Raw genomic sequence first — 23,423 nt, forward strand, 5'->3', positions numbered from 1 at the left:
CACAGTCATGTGCAGAGAGAAATTACAATGCCTACATCACTCTTCAGTATATTCACATATGAAGCAACAAATGATTGCCTAATTTTCATACACTTCAACCAATGTTTCAGTGTTGAAATCTTCTTTTTTCCTCCAATCCCAGCACTCTTTCTTCCAAAAATAGATCCAGACAAGATCATACGTGTGATTGTTGAGTGTTGATATTTTTACCCCGCTCACAGTGTAAGTCACTGATGTGTAAATGAAGCTGTGTTTAAACGTAACACAGCCAGGGAGTGGCTCTGTACCTCAACATGCCACACAAAGGCCGACAGGCCCGCACTGCTGACAAAAGGTAAGACGACACTCGACAACAATCATTTACCTTTTTAAACGACCGAGCGCTCTGCCTCAACCAGTCATTACACAGGAAGCTAGCTCTATTCACAAAGGGTGTGTGTGTGTGTGTGTGTGTGTGTGTGTTCACCCGGGGGAAGGGTCTTACTCTTAGGGTGGGTTATTAAAGGTGGGCTTATCAGTTCACTAACTTCTTATCTCGATTGTGACCATCTCTTGGTTCACAATACTACATCTGTTTACGGTGAATTGTCTTTGTGTTGACGTCTGTGGATTTGGACCACAATATAAAACATATGTCCAGACTATATGAGCTTCAGTTAAACCACTAAAAATAAAAGCTGACAGCTGAATGTTTCCAGTGTGTCGTATGCAGGTGAAACGAAGCCTGATACTGGAAAGAAAGGGGAAGAAAACCTGTTTATGTTAAACACTGACGTGCCTCATCACGCCCGGGAAATTCTTCAGCCCTCATAAAGTTGACCTAGTTTCTTTCCTCTTCCAAATAACAGTATATTTTACAACATATTGAACAATAAAGACATCCTTAAAAAAAAAAAAAAAAAAAAAAAGGCGTCGGTGCTCTTCATGACAAGAACAACCACAACACATTCCTTAAATTCCAAACATTTCCACAAGTCGGGGAGAACGATCCATGACGACGAGTCTCGTCTGCCGGGACGGTGAGTCACACCGCTTTAATCAGTTGCGCAATAATAAAGAAGTATCACAGAAACTGCACGAGGGTTGTTGTCTCATCATTTATTTAAAAAAAAGGAAGTAACGACAGGTTTAATCTACACAAGTGGTTTTAAAATGACAAGTTCAAACTCGTTGGCTTCAGCAGCTTTGCTGACAGGATTAAAAGCAGAATGAATATTAAATACACAATGTGATGACTTGACATTATCTTGTTTCCCCCCCCTGAGGAACACGTCGGGTTCATTAAATATAAATGTCCTTTCTCTTTAAATGGTCTTCAGTGCAGGCGAGAAGTCAGTCAACAAAGGGAAGGAGGAAAGGAGTTCAGTCACACTCTCTCTTTATATACAGAAATCTAAAACATGCATTCATTCTTCACATTTAACAGCAGTTCATAATGAAGTTATATACATCTTTAAAAAGTACTCTGCTCTCATGCAAAACACACCGGTCTTCACATTTAAAGGCGCATCCTGATATTCACAAACGCAGGCCTCACTCTTCCTCCTCGACTCTATTATGGAAACTAAATGTGTAAAAGACAACAACGTAACAGATTTGTTTCCTGTGTAAAAAAAAAAAAAAATTCCATTTTAAATGTAAGACCCTTTTTTTTTTTTAAACCAGATACAGCTGCCTCGCTGCTCACTCCAGAGAGGCCAGACTCCATAGATGAAAACAGTCATTCTACAATCTACATCAAGGACATGGCTGATTTACTGTCGCCTCTTTTGTTTGTCTTTTCAGACTGTTGGTTCGACTCCAGAACAGCATTTCTGTCTCGCACAATAACACACCAAAAAAAAAACCGCACAGAGCAAAGCAGCCGCGGGACGTGCAGCTCTTCGTCTCTGTGAGGTAAAGATGATATTTTAGTCAAAAGAGTCCGGTGGCTTTGAGTAAGTCATCTTCTGTGCCGTTTCTGAATTTGTCGACGTTCTTGGATTCTTTCAGTGAGTCGGTCAAACGCTTAAAATAACAATGTGAACCTGTTAGCGGCGAACACAAGAACTTTGAGCAGGAGGTTCTTTGATTGGGCAAATGAACCGCGTAATGTGTGAATAATAGAGCCTGGGTTTGAGAAGAGCGCAGCAGCCCTTTCAATATTCATGAGGTTCACCTGGTTGTGCCTGTTTGGATGTCCGTTTCTACAGACGCTTCTTCTGAGTTGCGGTATCGCCACCCGTCGTCGTCTGCCTTAACAGCTGCTGCTCTGAGTGTTGCCGCTCTCCGACATGTAAGACTTGCTCTTCCTGGAGTATTTCATGGAGCTGAAGGAGACCCTCATCCTCTCCACGGTCCTGCTGCTCCGGCACAGCAGGGTGTTCTTCACGTGGTCCCTGAAGTCCTCCGACACAAAGTAGTAGATGAACGGGTCGAAGCAGCTGTTGAGACTCGCCAGGCACAGAGTGGAGATGTAGAATCCGTAGCCGTTATCGGCGACGCCGTCTTTAAGTAGAGAGTAATGAATGACCAGCATGATGTTGCTGGGGATGAAACAGACGAGGAACGTCATCAGGACGGTCACGATCAGCACCACGGCTCTTTGGCGGTTCTTTCCCGCTGCGCTGTCGTCCATGTCGTGATTCAGAGCTCGCAGTAACAGAACGTACGCCACCACGATGATCACACACGGGACTAGAAACACAACCATGCCCATGAAGATGAAGTAATAATAGGGGAGCTGGACGGAGGGAAATGGATTCGAGGGGTCTGTAATGACGTTGACGTCATGGCAGGTGGTGATGTTGGGGTCTTTGAGGTGGGCCGTGTGGTCGTACAGGTACAACGGCGTGGTCGTGAGCCAGATGAAAGCCCAGATGGCGACGCAAACACCGACGGCGACTTTGGTGTTCTTCCTCTGCTGGGAGAGCGGGTGAGCTACGACCCAGTACCTCTGCACGCTGAGGCAGGTGATGAAGAGGACGGAGCAGTACATGTTCCCGTAGAAGAAGCTCACCAGGACTTTGCACAGCGGCTCGCCGTACGTCCAGTTGTTGCCGTTGAAGTGGTAGGCGATTTTCAGGGGCGTCCAAATGACGAAAAGGAGGTCCGCCAGAGCCAAGTTGGCCATGTAGATGGAGGACGGATGCTTCTTCTTCGTCCTGACGAGAAACACCCAGATGGCCATGGCGTTCGCTGGAAGTCCAACCACGAAGACGATGATGTACATGATCGGGATGAAGACTGTGGTGAGGTTGCTCTTCAGTATGTCCACCGTCGCCTGGTCCACCACGACACGTTTTGAGTCCGTGGGGTCTTTATGTCCGACGAATCCTCGTCCTTTACCTGAAGAGCACATTATCGATACATATCAGGGTAAAGTATTGATTCATCAATGGACAAATCTTCAGAGCGTCAAGTCAAAATTTACATTAGATATTTAGGAGTTTCAAGATATCACACTGCCTCTTCCATTATGTTTAATTTAGTGTATAAATTGTTGAACCAACACAAACATGTACTCACTTTGTCTAAGTACCTGCATTTTCCATACCAGATATCCATAACGGGTTTTCTACCACTGAAGGGTAATTTCTAATTATTATATATATTATATTGTTCATTTAAGTTTTGGATTCTAGGACTGCTGCTGGATATTTAGTTAGGTCAACTAGAAAATGTTAACTTGTCTGTAGAGGGCAGTGGAAACAGCAGATTGATTTAAGATATAAAAAAAACAAAAAACAAGCAGATACATTTCAGCTTGAAATAAGCATGTGTTGTAACCCTGTATTACCAATACGTATGCAAATAAAACTACAGTAAAGTAAATAAGGCAATACAAACTCGTAGATATCATGAATTATTAAATGAAGGAGAATTAAGACTGTTTTTGTAATCACAATAAGTATAGGATGGGAGCAACAAATAAAATATTTAGTAGTGTTTTATCTTTCGGCTGCCGAATAAATAAGATTAACTAATTTAATTTTGATCCAGCAACTTGTAACCCTCCTCCTAAATAAATGCCTTTTTTTTGTTGTTGCATAGTTTACATTTCGGGAGCTTCTCATAATTAAGGTTAAACAATAAATGACAAACTTTTGAACGTAGGTTATTTTATACAGATACAAAGATATACATTTATAATTGACATAGTTAAATCAAAACGCTGAGCCTGACTGGTTTGGTATGTGAACGACCTCGCTCTGAGAAACATTAAACACGAGAGGAAGTTTACGACCTTACCTGTTGCGTTTACGGCAGAAACACAGCAAAAAATTAACAAAAGCACCAATAAACGAGAATAATCCATGGCTGTGACCTTTCGACGCTCTTGGCTTCTCTGCACTTTTACAGTCTCTCTCCAACAACTTCTTAAATGTCGACTAAACAGACACAACCTGTGAGGGGGACACACCCCGAGACTACCTGTCCTCGCGCTGCTTACGTCATCTCTGCCCCCGCCTATCACGTACACTCATTTCCCCCTCACGTTGCGTTTCAGTTTTTATGATGAGTAAAGCTCAAGCACAGACCTGTTAGGATTTAAAAATATCCCACCTCACAGAAACTTGTTCTATTTATGTTGACGGAAAAAAAAAAAAAAAACCTTTGTGATGATTCTGAATCGTTTTTTATTGCCAAGTATTTAATACAGGCTATAAGGAATTTGTCTTTGTGAATTCATTCAGAAAAGTTAACAAGGTAAATACAGAATAATCAAGAATTTAAATAGATTAAATGAATATGTTTGGGGCAGCTGTGGCTCAGCTGGTAGAGAAGGTCGAGGGTACGATCCCCAGCTGAGCAGCATGTCAGAAGTGTCCTTGGGCAAGACACTTATCCCCATTGCTCCTGCTGCTTTGGTGGAGGTGTATGAATGGATTTACTTTCTGATGTATGTCCCTTTGGATAAAAGCATCTGCTATGTGAGCTATAACATTACAAGTACAACAAAAGAAATATCAAATATTTTCCTCTGAAGAAAGTATAAATAAATGTTTTGAAAGAGGAAACATAGCTGGTCTGTAGTCAGTTACAGTCAGGTCTTCAATGTGTCGATGACATTTTTTTAACTGCTCACAATGTTTTAGACGATTTCCTCCTCATAATAATGCAGCTAGCTAATGAGTAAATTTAACCACTATTTTTTTTTTTTAACACACCATAAAAATGTTTTTTTAAATTTCCTGCCAATCTGAGCTGATGACTTTAAATGTTCTGTTCGGTCAAAAACAGAAAAAGATAAATAGATCTTATTTGACATGGACAGAAGCCTTGTTTCAGGCTATTTAAGTTCTCAAGGTCTTGAACATTTTAGGTACTTTACTTGATTTTGTGTGGGCTTATTTATCTTCAAATAAAAGGAATAACATTTCTTTAATTGAAATTACAAACTAAGGAAGAGGAGAACTTTTGAAAACGTGCAGATGGTGTGATGGAGGAAAAAACACATTGAGTTTTACATTTACGGTACTTTTTAATGACAAACTTCAAAATATAACTACAAGTTAAAATGATAATAAAAAAGCATACATCAGATAAAAACAATAAAAGCTTGACACTTTATACAACACAAGTGTTACCCATTGATGGCGTTTTAGACGTTTGGCACATCAACAAACCTCTGACATGAATCCATTTCAATAAACACTGTGCACTAAAAGATAACCCTATGAGAAAACTTCACAGTAACTTAGACAGCTGGTAGGACGTCTGTGCTGACTGCTACATGTCCTCACTGCAGAAACCTGTTTCATTTTATACCTGAAGGAGGGATCAATGAACAACTTCAAGAAGGATGCTGGTATATTTAAAACCCGGGCCCTTTTTAAACTTTAACTCTTTTCGAGTCTAAATTTCCTATATAAAAAGTTGGAAAAAAACCTTTTCTGAAATTGCTTCAATGGATCGTACCTTCTTATTTGCACCTGAGAGGCTGAGATTGTAGTTTTAAGTATCGGATTACTTTCACAGGATGGAGACCCACAGATAAGATTACACTACCAGACTCCATTTATAAACAAGGTAAATAAGTAATATATAAAAGCCCACAAAAGTTGTCACTCTACTGCTGCATTAATCTGGTGGTTTCCATTTTTGTGAGACTTCAGTGCTTTAAATTATTGGTTCTGATTCATCTATACAATAACATTTCAAACATAAACAAAAAAAAGTAAGAAGCAGAGGAATCAATAAAGCAGCATCTGCATGGTAGAACGACTTTCTTTGTAGATGGGGTCTGGTTGCCTTGAAATAATATGTAACAAAACAAAAAAAGAAGAAGGAAAAAAAAAAAAAGAAGCCTGTAAAAAAGATCTCCATGTGTAAAGATTCGGTGGCATTGTCAGACACTTGGAAAAAACAAACACTTTTAGAGGATGGACTTTGAACTGGTTTGTTTTACCTGAGGGGTTCATGTTACAGGCGCTACAGCTGCTGACTAAGTCAAAGCCCTGGAGTAATTCCAACAACTGTTTTTGATCCCAAAATATGTAAACAAAAAAAAAAGGTGCCCAAGTCCTAAAAAAACCCAACAATCCACTAGCAGTCAGTGCTCCTCGTGTTATCTGAAGAAGAGCTATACTTGTTGCTCTTCTTGGAGTATTTCAGAGCGCTGAAGGAGACCCTCATCCTCTCCACCGTCCTCTCGCTCCTGCACAGGAACGTGTTCTTCACGTGCTCCCTGAAGTCCTCGGAGATGAAGTAGTAAATGAAAGGGTCAAAGCAGCTGTTGAGACTGGCCAGGCACAGGGAGGTGATGTAAAACCCGTACAAGTTGTTCCTAGCTTCGCCCAAGAGGAGGATGTAGTGCACCAGCAGCATGATGTTACTGGGGGTGAAGCACACTAAAAACATGACCAGGACTGTGACGATTAAAACCACGGCTTTTCGCCGCCTCTTGGCGATGGTCGGGTCTGCCATGGTGTTCTTGAGCGCTCTCAGCGTGAGGACATACGAGATAACGCACACAACTGCTGGGGCGACGAATCCTATAATACCCATCGTCAGGAAGTAGCCCGCAGCTACTTTCTTCTGAGAGGGCCTAGTGATGTCATGGCAGGTACGGATGTTGAGATTCGTGGCGAGGACCTCCTGGTCGTACAGGTAGAGAGGGATCGTGACAAGCCAGACAACCACCCAGATTGTCACGGAGACGGCTACAGCCGTGCAGTTGTCGCCCTTCCGCTGGGAGAGCGGGTTGACCACGGCCCAGTACCTCTGCACGCTGATACAGGCAATGAAGGCGATGGAGCAGTACATGTTGCCGTAGAAAAACGCCACCAGCACTTTGCACAGCCCGTCGCCATAGATCCAGTCGTTGCCGTTGAAGTGATACGCAATTTTTAAAGGGACCCAGATGACAAAAAGCAGATCAGCCAGAGCTAAATTAGCCATGAAGATCGATGACGGATTCTTCTTTTTAGCCCGAAACAGGAACACCCAGATGGCCATGGCATTAGTGGGCAGCCCAACGACGAACACGATGATGTAGATGATCGGGAGGAAGACCGTCGTGAGGTTGCTGCTCAGGACTTGTTTGGCCTGGGAGCTGACCCAGACCCCATCGTTGGTTTCTGTACCAGTGAAGCCTCTAAGGTCCTCTAAGTGAAAAAAAAAAAAAAAAGAGAGAGAAGTCGAACAGGTTCATACAGGAACAAACTGTGAACAATCATCTGAAAGTCAAACAAAACACCTGTGACAACTTTGACCTTGGTTGCTGCTGTTAGCAGGGCTTTGAGCATGACTCATCTGCATTAACTTTACATCAAACTTTACCATCACGTGTTATCCTATACACAAACAGACTAAATCCAGCATGTCCACAGAAACAACCAAAATCTGTTGAAGCAGCGTCAAACGCAGGCGACATTCAGTGTAACTCACGGGATTGGAGATCATAAAAAAACAGAAATAAACCTTACCTATCTGTGACGCGCACATCTTCACGCAACACAACAGCAGGAACAACAGAGAGCGCAGTGTCCTTAAAGTCATGGCTACAAATTATAGGTCAGCATATAAACATGGACAGCCTTAAATGTCCGCGGGTGTGACTGTGTAGAAGCCTTCCGTCGTTGTCCTTCCTCACAGCCATGCACGCCTCTTCAAACGGCTGGTTTTGACACCTACAGTGATGTCATCCAGGTCAGGTGACCGCGCGCACGCTACGTGGGACACACCTTGAAATACACCTTGCCTGCTCAGGACTGCATGCACCGATGCAAAACAGGCTTTTTGCAGAGACAATTTATACACCTGAAGTGGGAATTTTTGCCTTTGAACTCAAATGCAGATATTTTAAACATTTGTGTTGGATATGAAGAATGACAGACGCCTAAATTATGAATTTAGCATATAAATAAAAACAGATGAATTTGAAAAAATCCGCATCGGACTTTCCAACATCTGGTTAAAAAAGAGCCCTTCTCCCAATTGTGTTGTTAAAATATTATTGGAATGAAATGCATTATAAATATATCTGGAAAAAAAATATATAAATAAATATAATATGTAAAAAATATATATAAATATATTTAATTTATATGAAGGGACATAATGCACCAACTTGGCTTTTTATCAATGTACAGAATCAATGCAAAGAGCAATGCAGCTAAGTTGTTTTCAATGGAACTGAAAGACTAAAGCAGAATTTGCATTGAGTTCAGATGTCATCCTTCAGGTTACTTTTTATAAACAAATCAATAGCGCCACCTGCTGGAGGACAACATAACCTACAGAACAGTCAAATTAACTTGGAGGTCAGAACCATTTCCCTCGAGAAAGCAGTTTTCTCTCTTTATTAATAAATGTTCAACAACACAACAATATCATACATCCAAATAAAACAAAAAATAGGAAATTTTCAAGGCATTCTAAAAAAAAGGGCCTTATTTATGAGTCTTTTCACTGTTACAAAATACATTTTCATTTCATTCTTGAACTGGTGGGTTTCCCTTTAGACCATTCGTATTTATGGTTATAATATTTGTTGTTTAAAAGGAGAAGATTTTTAAACACAATCTTTCCAAATTTGTTTTGTTTTAAGATAACATTTCAAATGCATCAAAATCAATTCAGAAAAAATTAAACAGACGTTCATAGAAAAAAATGAATAATAGTTTCTATGTCAGATTTACTTGACAGTCCAGCAGAGGGCAGTGTGAGGCTGACTACACCATGAGGGGACGTTGAGTCAGTGCATGACTGTTTCTGGTGCATATTTTTAATACTGTCACAGTGCTGAAATATAGATAAAGACATCAACTATTGTTACAAACAACGAATGACATAAATATTCCCGCACAAACCACATCATTTACATATTTTTATAAATGCTAAAATAAGTGCTTGAAATAATCTTTAACAGACATAATTACTTCAAAAAGAACTACAAGCCATTTCCTTCCATTTAATGTAATACTTATAGATTCATTTACAGCTTGTAACGCGGTAACAGTGAGAGATAAGATGAAAGCAGTTCATAGTACAGTGTCAGATGTTCATCAGCGTTTTCAAGGAACCCGTCCTTATCGACTTCCTTCCTGTGCTTCAGTCAGCACTAAAAAAAGCACTTACATGTCCACATCTGTTGATATGAAACCACACCTTTTTATTTCTGTTGGTTTGATATCTTCCCCTTTCATAAACCCAGAATAACCTTTGTGTCACTTTCAAAACTGAATATTTCTGAAGTTCACATGACCTTTGAAATCACTCGTAAGAGTCTGTCAAGTCAGACTCTTTTTTTTAATGTTTTTTTTTATTTTTGGTCCAATGTGTCTGATGAAGTACATCATCTAAAAGTGCTTTTTGTTGTTGTTTCTACTGTTCCATCAGCTTATATGACCCCCCATTCAGAACAAAGACGTTTCTTGTCTATAGTTGCCTCGGTCATACATTTTAAGTTGGGATGTAACAAAACGTTACGTCTTAACGAGGCAGGCTACACGATTCAAATAATCACCATTTTCACATTCTTTGTCAAGAAATTACATTAAAGTCCATTTCTATAAAAAACAATTTTTTTAAATGAAGCTCAAGTTAATAAATTCAAAGCATACGGGGGATATAAAAAGTCCCTTAATATACCGTAAATAGAAGCGAAGCCTGTTTTCTGGCATTGAAGCACAGATGCCTTTCAAAGACACTGGATTTCTTCAATGGTTACCCTTATAACATCCATAAGTAATCATATCTCTGGCTCTATGAGCAGCCTTCTAATTGTTTTTTTCTTGGGCCTCTCCGACAGATTTACGCGCTGCGTTACGATAGTTTTATGCTCTTTGTTTCCATAACTGCACACAGCTTTTATCTTGTGTGACCGCCGTTACATAGGGAGTGCCATCTGCTGGTTAAAAAAATAACTACCACAATATATTTTCTGTCTCTTTCATGTGAATTGTCCTTCATGTGCATCGATTATATGCCAAGTGTAAAAGTCAAATTGTTTATGAACAATAAAAGGGAAAAATTGTTTTTTTTTTTTGCTGTTTTATGTCATTTTGAATTGTGAAGTTTTTAGAAGGCAGCTCCCGACCGCCTCCCAGTGTTTCGCGATCCTCCAGGGGGTCCTGACCCCCACTTTGGGAACCACTGATCTAAACACAAAATATAATAAAACAGGAACATAAAAATGTGAACCTGTTTTTACCTGCTCATTTCATCTATCAGACCATAAGTTTCTTGTATTGGCTTCCTTGGAAAGAGTCCGTCTTGTTGAGTGGAGTGTTTATTTGGGAACTTTCTTTCCGGCTGGATTTCAGGAGAGTTCTGCTGGAGGATCTGCTTGGATCAGATGATGAATATTGAATGCCGCTGGTGCCCTGTTTGATCTTCTGACACCTCAGCAAACTGCTCATCTCTCTCTGGCATTGAGATGATCCAAAATAGTACACCAGAGGATCCAGGAGGCAGTTTAGACTTCCCAAACACAGAAACACCAAGTAGACAACGTAGAGGCTATCCGAGGCCTCCCGGCTAAACTTGACCCCCTCAGTGAACTGCAGCTGTTGCAAGACGAGGAAGCAGTTTGTGGGTGTGAAGCAAAGCACAAACATCACCAGCACGGTAAGAGCCATCACAACCGCTCTCCTCCTTTGGCGTGAGCGGCCTGGAACTCCTGGTGGCACCCGGCTCAGGGACATGATCACCCGAGTGTAGGACACCACCGTGACGACCAGAGGCAGAAAGAAGAGGAGGCCGCAGAGGGTGAGGAAGTAGACTTTGTCGGCCAAGAAGAGCTGTGAGGGTCGGACATCGTGACAGGTGGTGATGTTCAACTGTGTGAGGTGGACAGTCTGTTCGGTGAAGAGGAGGCGCAGCGAGCCAACGAAGGAGAGTATCCACATGGCCACACAGGCTATGGTGGCATTTCTAGGACTCCTCCAAGACAGGGAGTCAATGGGATAGACCACAGCGAGAAGTCGGTCCACACTGATCAGGGCTATGAGCAGAACGGAGCAGTACATGTTCCAGTAAAAGGCTGCGGTGACCACACGACACATGGCAGGGCCGAATATCCAGTCGTTTCCATTAAAGTGGTATGAGATCTTGAAGGGCAGCACCATGGCAAAGAGCAGGTCAGCACAGGCCAGGTTCAGCATGTAGATCGCTGCCGGCTTCTTCGGTTTGATCCTCCGAGCCAGGATCAGCACTGCACAGATGTTGATGGGAACACTGATGAGGCAGACCAGCGTGTAGAAGGACGGGATGAGGATGGTAGACACAGGTCCCGTTAGGAACAACCGCGCCTCCTCTGAGATTCCCCGCCTGCTGGCATTCGATGACGACAGACGGGAGAAGGAGTTATTTTTGCTCCTCAGATCGAGTACAGCATCCTCATATCCACCAGATACAGGAGCACTGTCGGTGGGATCACGCTCCAGATATTGTTCCAGGTCCTCAAAAACTGGACTGTCATAAAAGATGAAGGACCTCCCAAATGCACTGACTAGAAAAAGAAAGTAAAATGAGTCAGTCAGGTTTTTTACTCATGCTGTTCACGTTAGTTGTATTTTTCTTGTTGTTTCTATTTGAACTTCTCATCTGATATACTATAAACCATTTGGCCTATGAAAAATGATGCTCTGCTATCGACTAAAGAACACAAACTAATACTTTTAGGGCTGAGTAAAAATACAATAATTCAACAGTGCATTGCAATATATTAGTCCCCAATTCAATATGAGTTCAGAAAATCTTGAACTTGATTATTTCCGTTTTAATGAAGCGCTACACCATACTGTGATGAAACGTCTGTAAAACATTTTGAAGTAAGTTTTTTCTAAACCAATACAAATGATGCACACAGAATTAAGTAACAACTATCAAAACACACTTTAAGTGAATTATCTGGGTATGTATACATATTAGATTTGTTTAAATGATCTAATCTACTCGTGGCCCAAAGAATCCCATGAACCCAGCCCTTATTATCTCTACTTTATAAATGAGAACACTTATAATCTGGTACATAAAAGGACAAATCAAGCAAATATCAGCCAATAATCTTAGCAGACAACATTAGTCAGACTGGAAGAAATAGGAAAAGGAAATGAGTGGGTGGGTGACGCACTCAGAAAGATGTCCAACTCCAGCGTGTTGAAAAGTATCTGTTGATTTTCTCTTTGATATTGTAAACAAACACCTTTGGGGTTTGGATTAAAAAATAATGATGACAAGGTTTGATGAAGTCACCTTTGTCTCTGAGAAACTGTGGTGGTCTTTTTTTTTTTTTTATCTGATAAGATATCAGTAATAATGAAATCGTTCAAGATTCATATGGCAACTAACAACTACTGTGTTAGGTTTGTCCAAATTATTGTTTCTTGAGAAACAAAATAACCATAAAGACAAAAACGACCTCAAGGATTCAAGTATCCTCTGAAGTTGCATTAAAAAGTCCAAAGATGTTGATTTCACTTCAACTATAACAAAGAAAACTACAGAGCAGTCATCACTTTACTTTGTTTTAAATCAAATGTTGAAAGGTTCTTCGTGTAAATCAAAAATGATTGCTGCTGATTAATTTTGTGCTATTTGAGTATAGGCCTGTCATATAAAGGCCAAATACGCACAATCTTAGACTTTTCCGGTTTTCGTGAAAAGTAATGATAAAAATAAAGAAAGATGAAAATTGATCGTGTGAAATATTCCTGTAAATTACAGCAGTGTTGTTTTAAATGAGTAGAAAGTGCCTTCTTACCGTTTCTGGCTCCAGCAGAGGCTGCGCACGCACACACGAGCGCAAAGAGCAGCGCACCTTTTGGACACATGTAAAACATGTTGGTGCCAAATAACCAAGTCATAAAACAGACAGACAGGAGAAAAGCAGTAATTTGTTATTAATCTGCGTTTTTTCTTCTCGCGTTTCTTAGTAAGTTCAGACGGCTTCTCTTCACGCAGTACAAAGTAGAACTGAGTTTGAGTTTCCGCCCACAGCCCCGATCAGTCCGTCTGAAACGCCCTGTCCACCAATCAGCTGCAGCCGATCTGCTGCACGGACACAACATTCCTACCGTCTGATGTCAGCTTCCCGTCACACAGCAGCCACATCCAATCAGACCATTAATGCGGAGCTACTAAATTGACCGAAAACAGAAACATTCCTGGCAGATAAGGAACATCTGAGTTTACTCTTAAAAAAAAAAAAAAAAAAAAAAAGTTTGTGCATTTAAAGGGAAAGTTTTCGATCCCACCGACTGACAAACAAACAAAACAAACAAACACAACAACATCACAAACTTTAAAGAGTAAAAGGTCTGATGTTGCACAAAGATGTTTGCACATCATGACATGTTGTTCTTCCACGTTATTTGACCACATTTCATAACGTGCAATGTCAAGAGGTAATATTTATTTTGGGAAAACGTTTTACGTAAACACATCGTGTCTACTTATAAAAGCACTAAGTCTAAATGATTGTTCTTAATATTATTTATCATGTGACACGTTTTATGTTCTAATAAGATAATTGGGTCGAGGCAGATATGGGTCCAGTTGTGAGGTGTGACGTGGAATCTACGATCTAATGCACCTTGTGTAGCTGCAAAGAGTCTCCTGTCACTAAACCAACAGAGCCATAGATTATACGTGTGCACACTCAGATCTGTTTTCCTGCAGTCTTCATCGGCCTACTGCACATGTGCAAACAGAAACACACCGAAGCAAGTGCAGAATAGACCAGGTTCAGCATGCAGATCGCTGAGGACCAGCCCTGCACAGATGTTGATGGGCACACTGATGATGAGGATGGTGGACACACACCCTGTTAGAAACAACCGCGCCTATATGTAATAACAGATTTCTCCTACTAAAACACAATTTAATTATGTGACAAAGTTACATTTAAAAAAACGTGGATACAACCTTTAATGTGTTGAAAATCTCAAATAAGGATTTCTCTCTGATGGTGCTTTTCAATCAGCTTCTTGAAGTAATAACAGAAACGTCATTTATGTATTTAGAAGCTGTTAAAAGCTGTTCTTGTAAATGATTAAATGCAGACTGAAGATTGGCAAAGGTTCGGAAAAGTTGCTCAGCAGTAATTGACTGGCTCATATCAAAGTGGGCAGACAGTAACCTTTTTGCTGCCTTCTTTAGGTCGACAAACTGTTGGAGTGATCACCAAACTCGATTTAATGGACGAGGGCACAGATGCATGAGATGTGCTGGAGAACAAGCTGCTGCCACTGCAAAGAGGTGTGTGTGTGTGTGTGTGTGTGTGTGTGTGTGTAACATTATGTGTTTATTATCACAGCTTGTAATAACGCTGGCCTTCTACCTTCTTTCAATTCCACCCTCTGTTTATCCATTCCCAAACTATCACAGCCTCTCGCCTTGCCTGCTGGGATTGTGATTTATTATGTCTCTCAATTTGTGTCCCCGCTTATTCATCCTCAGGTTATGTTGGAGCGGTGAATCGCAGTCACAAGGACAAAGACGGGAAGAAAGAAATGGCTGTATGTTTTCCCCAGGCATGCGACACAAGAACAAACTGCTGTTTCCACGGCTTCCAGGCTTGTCACAAGTAACACACAATGAACGCTGCTGCTTGACTGACTGGGATGAACATTTTATCTGTCTTCCTGATAAACCCGGAGAATGAAACACTGGTATATGTTTCTTTATAAGGCAGTCTTGCACAAACTGCCTCCTTGTCTGTATTCTCTCTACCGGCTCCTAAAGATCAAACGGTACTCGTAACATTCAGTCGAGCAGCTTTATTATGAATAATGTTCCTCGGACCTGCACTACGTTTGGTGAAAGTACCTTTAAATCTCTTGCACCTTCATCATGGTGTAAGCTACAGGAACACCTTAAACAACTCACCATGATCAATTTCAAAGGAAGGATTAAGGACTATTTGACCACAGTGTGTGTACATGTCTGCTAGCTGAGAACTGACTTGCTGACGGTTCAGTTGATGCTTTGTGATCTGTTTTATTGTGTTTTGTGTCATGTGTTTTATTTTAAATGTGACTTTTTGTCTGTCACACTTTTTTGATTTAAAACCTCCTAAAGGATGTCAGCAGACAGAGACTTCAGACAGGCCTGTGGACAGACTGGATGTCTCTGAGACACAGAATAGGATGGGTGACAAGACGTTAGAGAAACACTGCTGCAATGAAACATTAGATCGTCCTACACTTGAGATGGGAGCAAACAGCAGCCTTCCCCCGAGAGACACAACATCTAAAAGAAAGTCCACAAGCAGGGTGCTCAAAGATCTACAAAAACAAGGCCTGCAAAGATCAGAAACTAAAAGCACTCAAATGTGAGACGCAACGTGTTACGAAACTACGTGAAGAAGACGATCAGTTAAAAACACAGTTACAAGAGCGTCCAAAGGAGACACAGGTAGAGACAGAAAACCTCAAAAATGAAAAGCAGAATCATCAGATCCCATCACATAGCGAGGTCGTGGTGGAGGATGAAATGTTATTTCTTCTGAAAAAAATTGAAGAATTCAGTCAGTCAAAAGCAAAGGTACTCGAGCGCCTATCACATAGCGAGGTCGTGGTGGAGGATGAAGTTTTACGTCTTGTGAAACGAATTGAAGAAACCAATCAGTTAGATAGAGAGTTACAGGAGCGCCTAAAGGGGAAACTGGTAGAGAGCACCCTCAAAAATAACATGCAGCATAAACAGATCCCATCACAAAGCGAGGTCGTGGTGGATGATGAAGTGAGAGCTGAACCAGCAGCTGAGCCTCCACATGGGAGGGAAGAGCCGATTCATTCAAATCCCCATTGACTGTTTGAATAACCAGAGACACTGAAGTAATAATTTCACTTTACTTGTATTTCATTGAGAATATTTTCTACATTCATATGTGCACATGTTGCAGTAATAGGAACTGATGCCGTTTGCATCTATACACGATAAAACATGAAACTGGCAGCACATAATTGTTTTTTTATAACATTGTCAAAAAGATACGTTATTAACTCAAACCCGCCAGTGTGAAATAGTATTTAAGTGCAAAGTGATTGTTAAATTACCAAAAGTACAACACAAGTGCTTAGAATAAAAATGTCAATAAACATTTTAACAGAGAAAACGCAATACAATGTAAAATGTATTTTATTAAATGTAAAATGTATAGATTCAGTCGGAGCTTATAATGAATGCAGGGCAAAACAAAAGCCTTTCATGGCACCAAATATTCAGCAGAGTTTTCTAAAAAGCACAATATTATCTCACTTGAACTTCCTTCTGTATATTGTTTTACTTCCATATTTACTCTGATGGCATTTCTGTCCATGCTCATTGTCATGAAACGGAGACTCTTAGCTCTCTCTCTTCTGTTGGCTCAAGCTACCATTACATACGGGGTTGATTTACTTTGTTCTCTTTACGTGCTTTACTTTCTCTTAAAAACACAGGCGAGTCATTACAGGGTGAATACAATATGATTAAACCTGGACCCTTTTGTGTTCTTTCAGTTCTCAATGAAATGTTCAGAAAAGTTTTAATGGAATTGTGTTGCAGCCTGCAGCAGCTTGAACTGGATATTTAAGGAAATTTGAAAGTCTCCTAAAAGAGCTTGTTTGCCACTGACAAACTAATCTTAACAATTGTCTGACAACATGGCAGAGATCTTCAAAGCCACACAGTCCATGAACATACAAAATGTTTTTGATTAAGAAGATCTCAGGATTTGCTTCTGCTGCAATGTTTGAGCTCAGAGGCTAAAACATGTTTCATACTTTTTTTTGCGTAAACGTCTCCCTTTCCACCCATTCGCCCTGAAACCAAAGAGAGGCGATGGGCAAAGAGTGACAGCTCCCTCCCAATCAGGGACCCTGAATGTTGCTCTGAGAAAATGGTGTTAAGAGCAACATCTGCTGGACATGTAGTTTCTGATATAGCCTGATACTATAACTTTTAAAAATAGATTTTACATTAGGGAAGAACATTTCTGAGACTCCTTTCTGAAACGGTCTCATATTGTGTTCAGAATGTATTGAATTTCCCTCGGGATCAATAAAGTATCCATCCATCAGCAAAAACATTCACTTTTCTAAACAGTCAGATATTCCCTGAAAGAATAGATTGCAGCCAATATCTGCAGACACGTGCTGATGCAATCTTTTCAGCTATTCCATAACTTTTTTTGGGGTCATTTAATTTGAAAATATGTAAAATAAATGAAGGATAAAGGTTTTAAAATGCTATAATTCCTCTTAATGTCTGCTGAGTGTGCCTGTCAGACCAGTTGTTTCTTGCATTGGCTGCAAAGGTTTGCTTGAAAAGAGTCACTGTTTCTGGTTGGAGCTTTTATTTTGTAGTTTTCTTGGTGGTTGGATGTCATGTTTGAGGTGGTACTGCTTGGATCACTTGGACCAGATGAAGACGGACCACCACTAGCGCCCTGTGTCTTCTTCTTCTTCTTCCACCCTATCATACTGGAAAGCTCTTTCTGGAATTGGGATGATCCAAAGTAGTAGACCAGGGGGTCAAGGAGGCAGTTCAGACTCCCCAAACACAAAAAGATTAAATAGATAACATAGAGGTCGTCTGCATTGTCTTCGATCTGACCCTTCTCTGTAAACTTAAACCAGTGAATGATGAGGACGAGGTTAGTGGGGGTGAAACACAGCAAGAACATCACCAGTACGGTTCCAGACAAAAAGACTGCTCTTCTTTTCTTTAGTGAGTGGTCTGGAACTCCTGGTTGCTCCTTGCTCAGGGTCATGATCACACGAGTGTAGGACACCATGGTAATGACCATAGGGAGAAAGTAAAGGAGGCAGCAGAGGATGATGAAGTACATCTTGTAGCACAAGAAAGGCTTAGTGAGTTGGATGTCTTGACAGGTGGTGATGTTCAACTGTGCGAGTTGAAAAGTCTGTTCAGTGAAGAGGAAGTGCAACGAGCCAGCGAAGGAGAGTATCCACATGACCACACAGGCTATGATTGCCTTTGTAGGACTTCTCCAAGACAGGGAGTCAATGGGATAGACCACAGCGAGAAGTCGGTCCACACTGATCAGGGCTATGAGCAGAACGGAGCAGTACATGTTCCAGTAAAAGGCTGCGGTGACCACACGACACATGGCGGGGCCGAATATCCAGTCGTTTCCATTAAAGTGGTATGAGATCTTGAAGGGCAGCACCATGGCAAAGAGCAGGTCAGCACAGGCCAGGTTCAGCATGTAGATCACTGCTGGCTTCTTTACCTTTATTTTTGTCATGAAGACCAGCACTGCACAGATGTTGATGGGAACACTGAAGAGACAGACTAATGTGTAGAAGGACGGGATGAGGATGGTAGACACAGGTCCTGCTAGAAACAACCGCCCCTCCTCTGAGATTCTGTACAGGCTGTGGTTAGACGTGTCAGACTGCAGAGCTTTTGCATCAGGACTATGTTGGGTAACTTTAGCACAGCTGCATGGGATATCCTGAGGTCCTGCTGCACTGTCTGGAAAGAGAACGTAGATTAATGTTTCAAATGTACATTTAAGAAAAAACAAGACAATTATTCAAGAATATATTAACCAGTTGATCGTTTCTTTACAAGGACCAAGTCAAAAAGGAGGTCACATTTCATTACCATTATATACATCAGGAGAGATGGGGTGTCCATCCGGGCGGTCGAATGGTGAACCCGTTTGAAAAAGAAAGTAAAATATCTGTAACCTATAAACAGATATTTTTGCTTCATGTCTGTCTTCTTTGATTTGGTCCTTTTCCTCCCATCTCTAATTACCTTCAATGTATTCAATGAGGACCCTGGTTATAACAGGCTCAAAGGCATAGCCCTTTAATATCTCTGGATGGGCTGGAAAGAGAAAGTAAAATGTGTCAAACACGTTACTCCAAGGAAGGGAAGTAAGATGTTTTAATCTCCCCGATAACCGACCCTGAACTTTTAACCAACAAGATAACACAATGTTTTTTAGAATCAACATTTTTGTGACACCTTTGTTTGATCAAAATGAAACATCCAATGCTTAAAGTTGGAACATGAACATTGTTGTGACTTTTCTTTTAAAACCCTGAAATGAGAGCGATTCAATGTCAGACTCTACACTACAGGTCAGCTTTTATTACTTCCATTGTCAGAGTCATCAGTCAGGTTGTGTCCTTCTGGAGATCCCTCGAAAGAGTCCTCTGAAAAGAAAAAAGTTTCCAAATTTCTCCTCTGTGGATCAATAAAATAATATCTTGAAATCGGTGATGCTCATTAAGATGATCTTTCTCACTTATTGCTGACTGTAACAATCACTTATCAGATGAAGTTCAGTGTGACCTGAGGGATGCTGTGTCTTTCATTACCATCAAAGTCTACATAATTCCAGTCATCAGATGTTTCATTATAGACTGAGTCCTCTCTGGTTTCAGTGTCTGGAGAGTGAAAGGAAAATGTGTCAAACATGATGAAACTTTTTTCCCTTACTGACGTCTTGAATCAAGACCAACCAGAAACTTTCTTGGAACCAACAAATGAAGCTCTAGCGTAAGTTCAGTAAAGAAGACTACAAGTGATCCATGATTCAGGTCTTTCTCATTCACCCTATCACATTTCTGCTGTCATTCTCCAGCTGTCAGTCTGGGCTGTCTTTGGGTTAATTGGCGTAGTTCCTTCAGGCTGGTGTTGGTGTGCCCCTCCACCTCCCCATCCCCGCCATCTTCAGCAGCAGAACCATCCATCATTTCTTCCTCCCACTCGGTCTCATCAAGTCCCCAGCTTCACCACCACCAGGGTCCAGACTCCGGGGGGGGGGGGGGGGGGGGGGGGATTTATCCTAATGACGCTGAGAATTTCTTTCTCCAAACTCATCATCCACCCCATAGAGTCCAAGCGCCAAAGACTTTCTGTCAAGTCACATTTTTCATATTATCATTGTAATAAATAATTCTCTTAAGATCATTCATCTTTCCTGATCGAAATGACTGAAGCGCCTCTTTAGAATAACATAACCAGTGTTGATGGTATTAAAGTTACAGCCATATTTAGACTTCTGGTAAGCACTTCTTTCTGCCTCATTTCCTTTAAAACCTTTATACTTGCAAAAAAAACCCATTCTGAAACACCTGCTCCAATCAGCTTGAAGCAGTTTCTGCTGATATCAGCAAACAATACTTTGTTGAACAAGGACAAAAAGTAAACAAAAATCTTTACAAATATACAAATTATTTCAAGGTTTTCTTTTTCTTTAAAAGACATCACTAAAAGTCTCACTTCAGATTGTTGAATTTGATCATTTGTTTTTCTATTTGAAAACATTGAAGTCAGCTTCTTTTATTTCTGGATTTTTCTTTGGTCATTTTGGTTGACCTGCTGTTGGCAGACAGACCGAAAAGTTTCAGACACAGGAGAGCAACAAATAATAAATGTAATGTTAGAAAGGCCCACATGCAAACTCTTTCAAATATTGTTGAGAGTGACTTAAATTCTTCTTACTGTTCAAGGTTGTTTCCATGGCAACACATCGACACATCAGAGCACACAGCAGCAAACGTGTTGGACAAACAGAAAACATACTGATGAGTTAATTCAGTCACAATAAACTAAACAGATTCTGCTGCACATCTTTATCAACATCGGTTCTGTCTCTGCCCACAGACCCGTCCACCAATCAGTTGCAGCCTGTCTGCAGCACAGAGATAAATTCCTGTAGTGTGATGTCCCTTCCTGTCTCACTGCAGCAACAGTCATGTCATATAAGGACAGGCGTTTTTACTGCGACAGTCCAAGTCATTGGAGTCAGTTTGGGTTGGGTGTCTTACCTAGGGACATACCAGACATGTTGCTCGCAGGAGCTGGGGATCAAACCATCAACCATCTGACTGAGAGGTGACAACTTTACCCACTGATCCACAGAGCATTGCACTGTATGGGCCTGATTTACTAAACGTTTGCGTGTATTAAAACTTGATACCACCAGCAAAAAATGTGCTATCTGATTTACTAACAGCGTGCAGTGAGGATTGCGTCTTTCATGTGAGCAAAACAACTTGTATTGTCCAAATAGTACGTTTGCCTTAATGAATATGCAACACGAGGCGTTTCTGCCTCAGCGTGCAAAATACTGGGAGGAGAAAATGCAAAGAAGTTAAGTTAGTACACGCAGTGTGATTTACCAGGCCAGGCAAAAATTGCGGTGATTGTGACGGTGTCTGAATTTAACACCTTTGAAAAGAACGTGCTAATCCAAGACCCCCAGTGTTAGGTATGGAAAGCCGTAAGTTTCTCTTAGAATATGAGTTTAACTAGTTAACTAGTAATCATGTATGTCTTACTAGTTAACTAGTAAGATGAAGACATATCAACTAGTTAATTTGTTTAAATCATTTAAACCAACTAGTTAACTAGTGTGCAATATGTAAATGAGGCAGGTGGGATTATAACAAAATTCTGGGTCCTGATTTGATGTTGTTTTTATTTTTATTTTGAGAGCCTATTGGAAGCCTCAATCTAAACTTATTCCCCACCTCCTCATCATTATTTTTTGCAACAAGTGTTGCTAGTGACATTTTGGATCTAACGAGTCAACTAGTAAAACATGTAAGAGTCACCAGTTAACTAGAAAGACTCGTATAAACAATGCTAGTGCAACTAGTGGGCATATGTTCTCTTACAACTTAACTTGTGAACATCTAGAGCCTTACTAGTAAACAAGTAAAATGTGTAACTTCATCACTAGTGATACTAGTGCACATTTGGGTCTTACTAGTTAGCTAGTAAACATTTAGAGACTTACTAGTGAACTAGTAAGGTTAAAAAGAGTCAAACTAGTTTAACTTGTGGACATCTTGGCTCTAACTCGTTAACTAGTAAACACAAAATACGTGTTACTAGTTAACTAGTAGACGTTTATCACCTTAGTAGTTAACATGTTGGAATTTTTTCTTTCTACTAGTTTACTAGTACATATTTCAGTGTTCTACTAGTGTTCTGGTGCAGTGAAAGACCTCACTAGTACAGGAAACCGAGCTTTGATACCAAAGATATCTAATATATGTTCAATCGGCTTTCCATAGGATGGGTGACAAGACGTTAGAGAAACACTGCTGCAATGAAACATTAGATCGTCCTACAATTGAGATGGGAGCAAACAGCAGCCTTCCCCGAGAGACGCAACATCTAAAAGAAAGTCCACAAGGAGGGTGCTCAAAGTCCTACAAAAACAAGGCCTGCAATGAGCAGAAACTAAAAGCCCTCAAATGTGAGATGCAACGTGTTACGAAACTAAGTGAAGAAGACGATCAGTTAAAAACACAGTTACAAGAGCGTCCAAAGGAGACACAGGTAGAGACAGAAAACCTCAAAAATGAAAAGCAGAATCATCAGATCCCATCACATAGCGAGGTCGTGGTGGAGGATGAAATGTTATTTCTTCTGAAACAAATTGAAGAATTCAGTCAGTCAAAAGCAAAGGTACTCGAGCGCCTATCACATAGCGAGGTCGTGGTGGAGGATGAAGTTTTACGTCTTGTGAAACGAATTGAAGAAACCAATCAGTTAGATAGAGAGTTACAGGAGCGCCTAAAGGGGAAACTGGTAGAGAGCACCCTCAAAAATAACATGCAGCATAAACAGATCCCATCACAAAGCGAGGTCGTGGTGGATGATGAAGTGAGAGCTGAACCAGCAGCTGAGCCTCCACATGGGAGGGAAGAGCCGATTCATTCAAATCCCCATTGACTGTTTGAATAACCAGAGACACTGAAGTAATAATTTCACTTTACTTGTATTTCATTGAGAATATTTTCTACATTCATATGTGCACATGTTGCAGTAATAGGAACTGATGCCGTTTGCATCTATACACGATAAAACATGAAACTGGCAGCACATAATTGTTTTTTTATAACATTGTCAAAAAGATACGTTATTAACTCAAACCCGCCAGTGTGAAATAGTATTTAAGTGCAAAGTGATTGTTAAATTACCAAAAGTACAACACAAGTGCTTAGAATAAA

At 40.7% G+C, this 23,423-nt stretch overlaps 4 protein-coding genes across 4 annotated transcripts; all 4 read right to left on the reverse strand.

Annotated features, from left to right (window-relative positions):
• Positions 1-1,890: 1,890 nt before the first annotated feature.
• f2rl1.2 (coagulation factor II (thrombin) receptor-like 1, tandem duplicate 2) lies at positions 1,891-3,355 on the reverse strand. The gene has a single exon (XM_079363823.1). The coding sequence runs from the start codon at positions 3,338-3,340 to the stop codon at positions 2,237-2,239; it is 1,104 nt and encodes a 367-aa protein (XP_079219949.1). The 5' UTR covers positions 3,341-3,355; the 3' UTR covers positions 1,891-2,236.
• Positions 3,356-6,346: 2,991 nt separating this feature from the next.
• On the reverse strand, positions 6,347-8,121 carry LOC306836644 (proteinase-activated receptor 2-like). The gene is made up of 2 exons (XM_079363822.1): positions 7,911-8,121; positions 6,347-7,589 (listed from the first exon to the last, which is right to left on the reverse strand). Exons 1-2 carry the CDS (start codon positions 7,981-7,983, stop codon positions 6,529-6,531), a joined length of 1,134 nt encoding a protein of 377 aa, XP_079219948.1. The 5' UTR covers positions 7,984-8,121; the 3' UTR covers positions 6,347-6,528.
• A 636-nt stretch (positions 8,122-8,757) lies between these two features.
• On the reverse strand, positions 8,758-13,593 carry LOC306836726 (proteinase-activated receptor 1-like). Its single transcript, XM_079363964.1, has 2 exons — positions 13,193-13,593; positions 8,758-11,938 (listed from the first exon to the last, which is right to left on the reverse strand). Exons 1-2 carry the CDS (start codon positions 13,293-13,295, stop codon positions 10,656-10,658), a joined length of 1,386 nt encoding a protein of 461 aa, XP_079220090.1. The 5' UTR covers positions 13,296-13,593; the 3' UTR covers positions 8,758-10,655.
• A 3,792-nt stretch (positions 13,594-17,385) lies between these two features.
• Positions 17,386-21,172, reverse strand: LOC306837121 (proteinase-activated receptor 1-like). The gene is made up of 4 exons (XM_079364641.1): positions 20,902-21,172; positions 19,773-19,841; positions 19,548-19,607; positions 17,386-18,915 (listed from the first exon to the last, which is right to left on the reverse strand). The coding sequence occupies exons 1-4, from the start codon at positions 20,978-20,980 to the stop codon at positions 17,699-17,701; spliced, it is 1,425 nt and encodes a 474-aa protein (XP_079220767.1). The 5' UTR covers positions 20,981-21,172; the 3' UTR covers positions 17,386-17,698.
• Between the last annotated feature and the right edge of the window lie 2,251 nt (positions 21,173-23,423).

Source organism: Symphodus melops, assembly GCF_947650265.1.
Source record: "Symphodus melops genome assembly, chromosome: 16".
Taxonomy (NCBI): domain Eukaryota; kingdom Metazoa; phylum Chordata; class Actinopteri; order Labriformes; family Labridae; genus Symphodus; species Symphodus melops.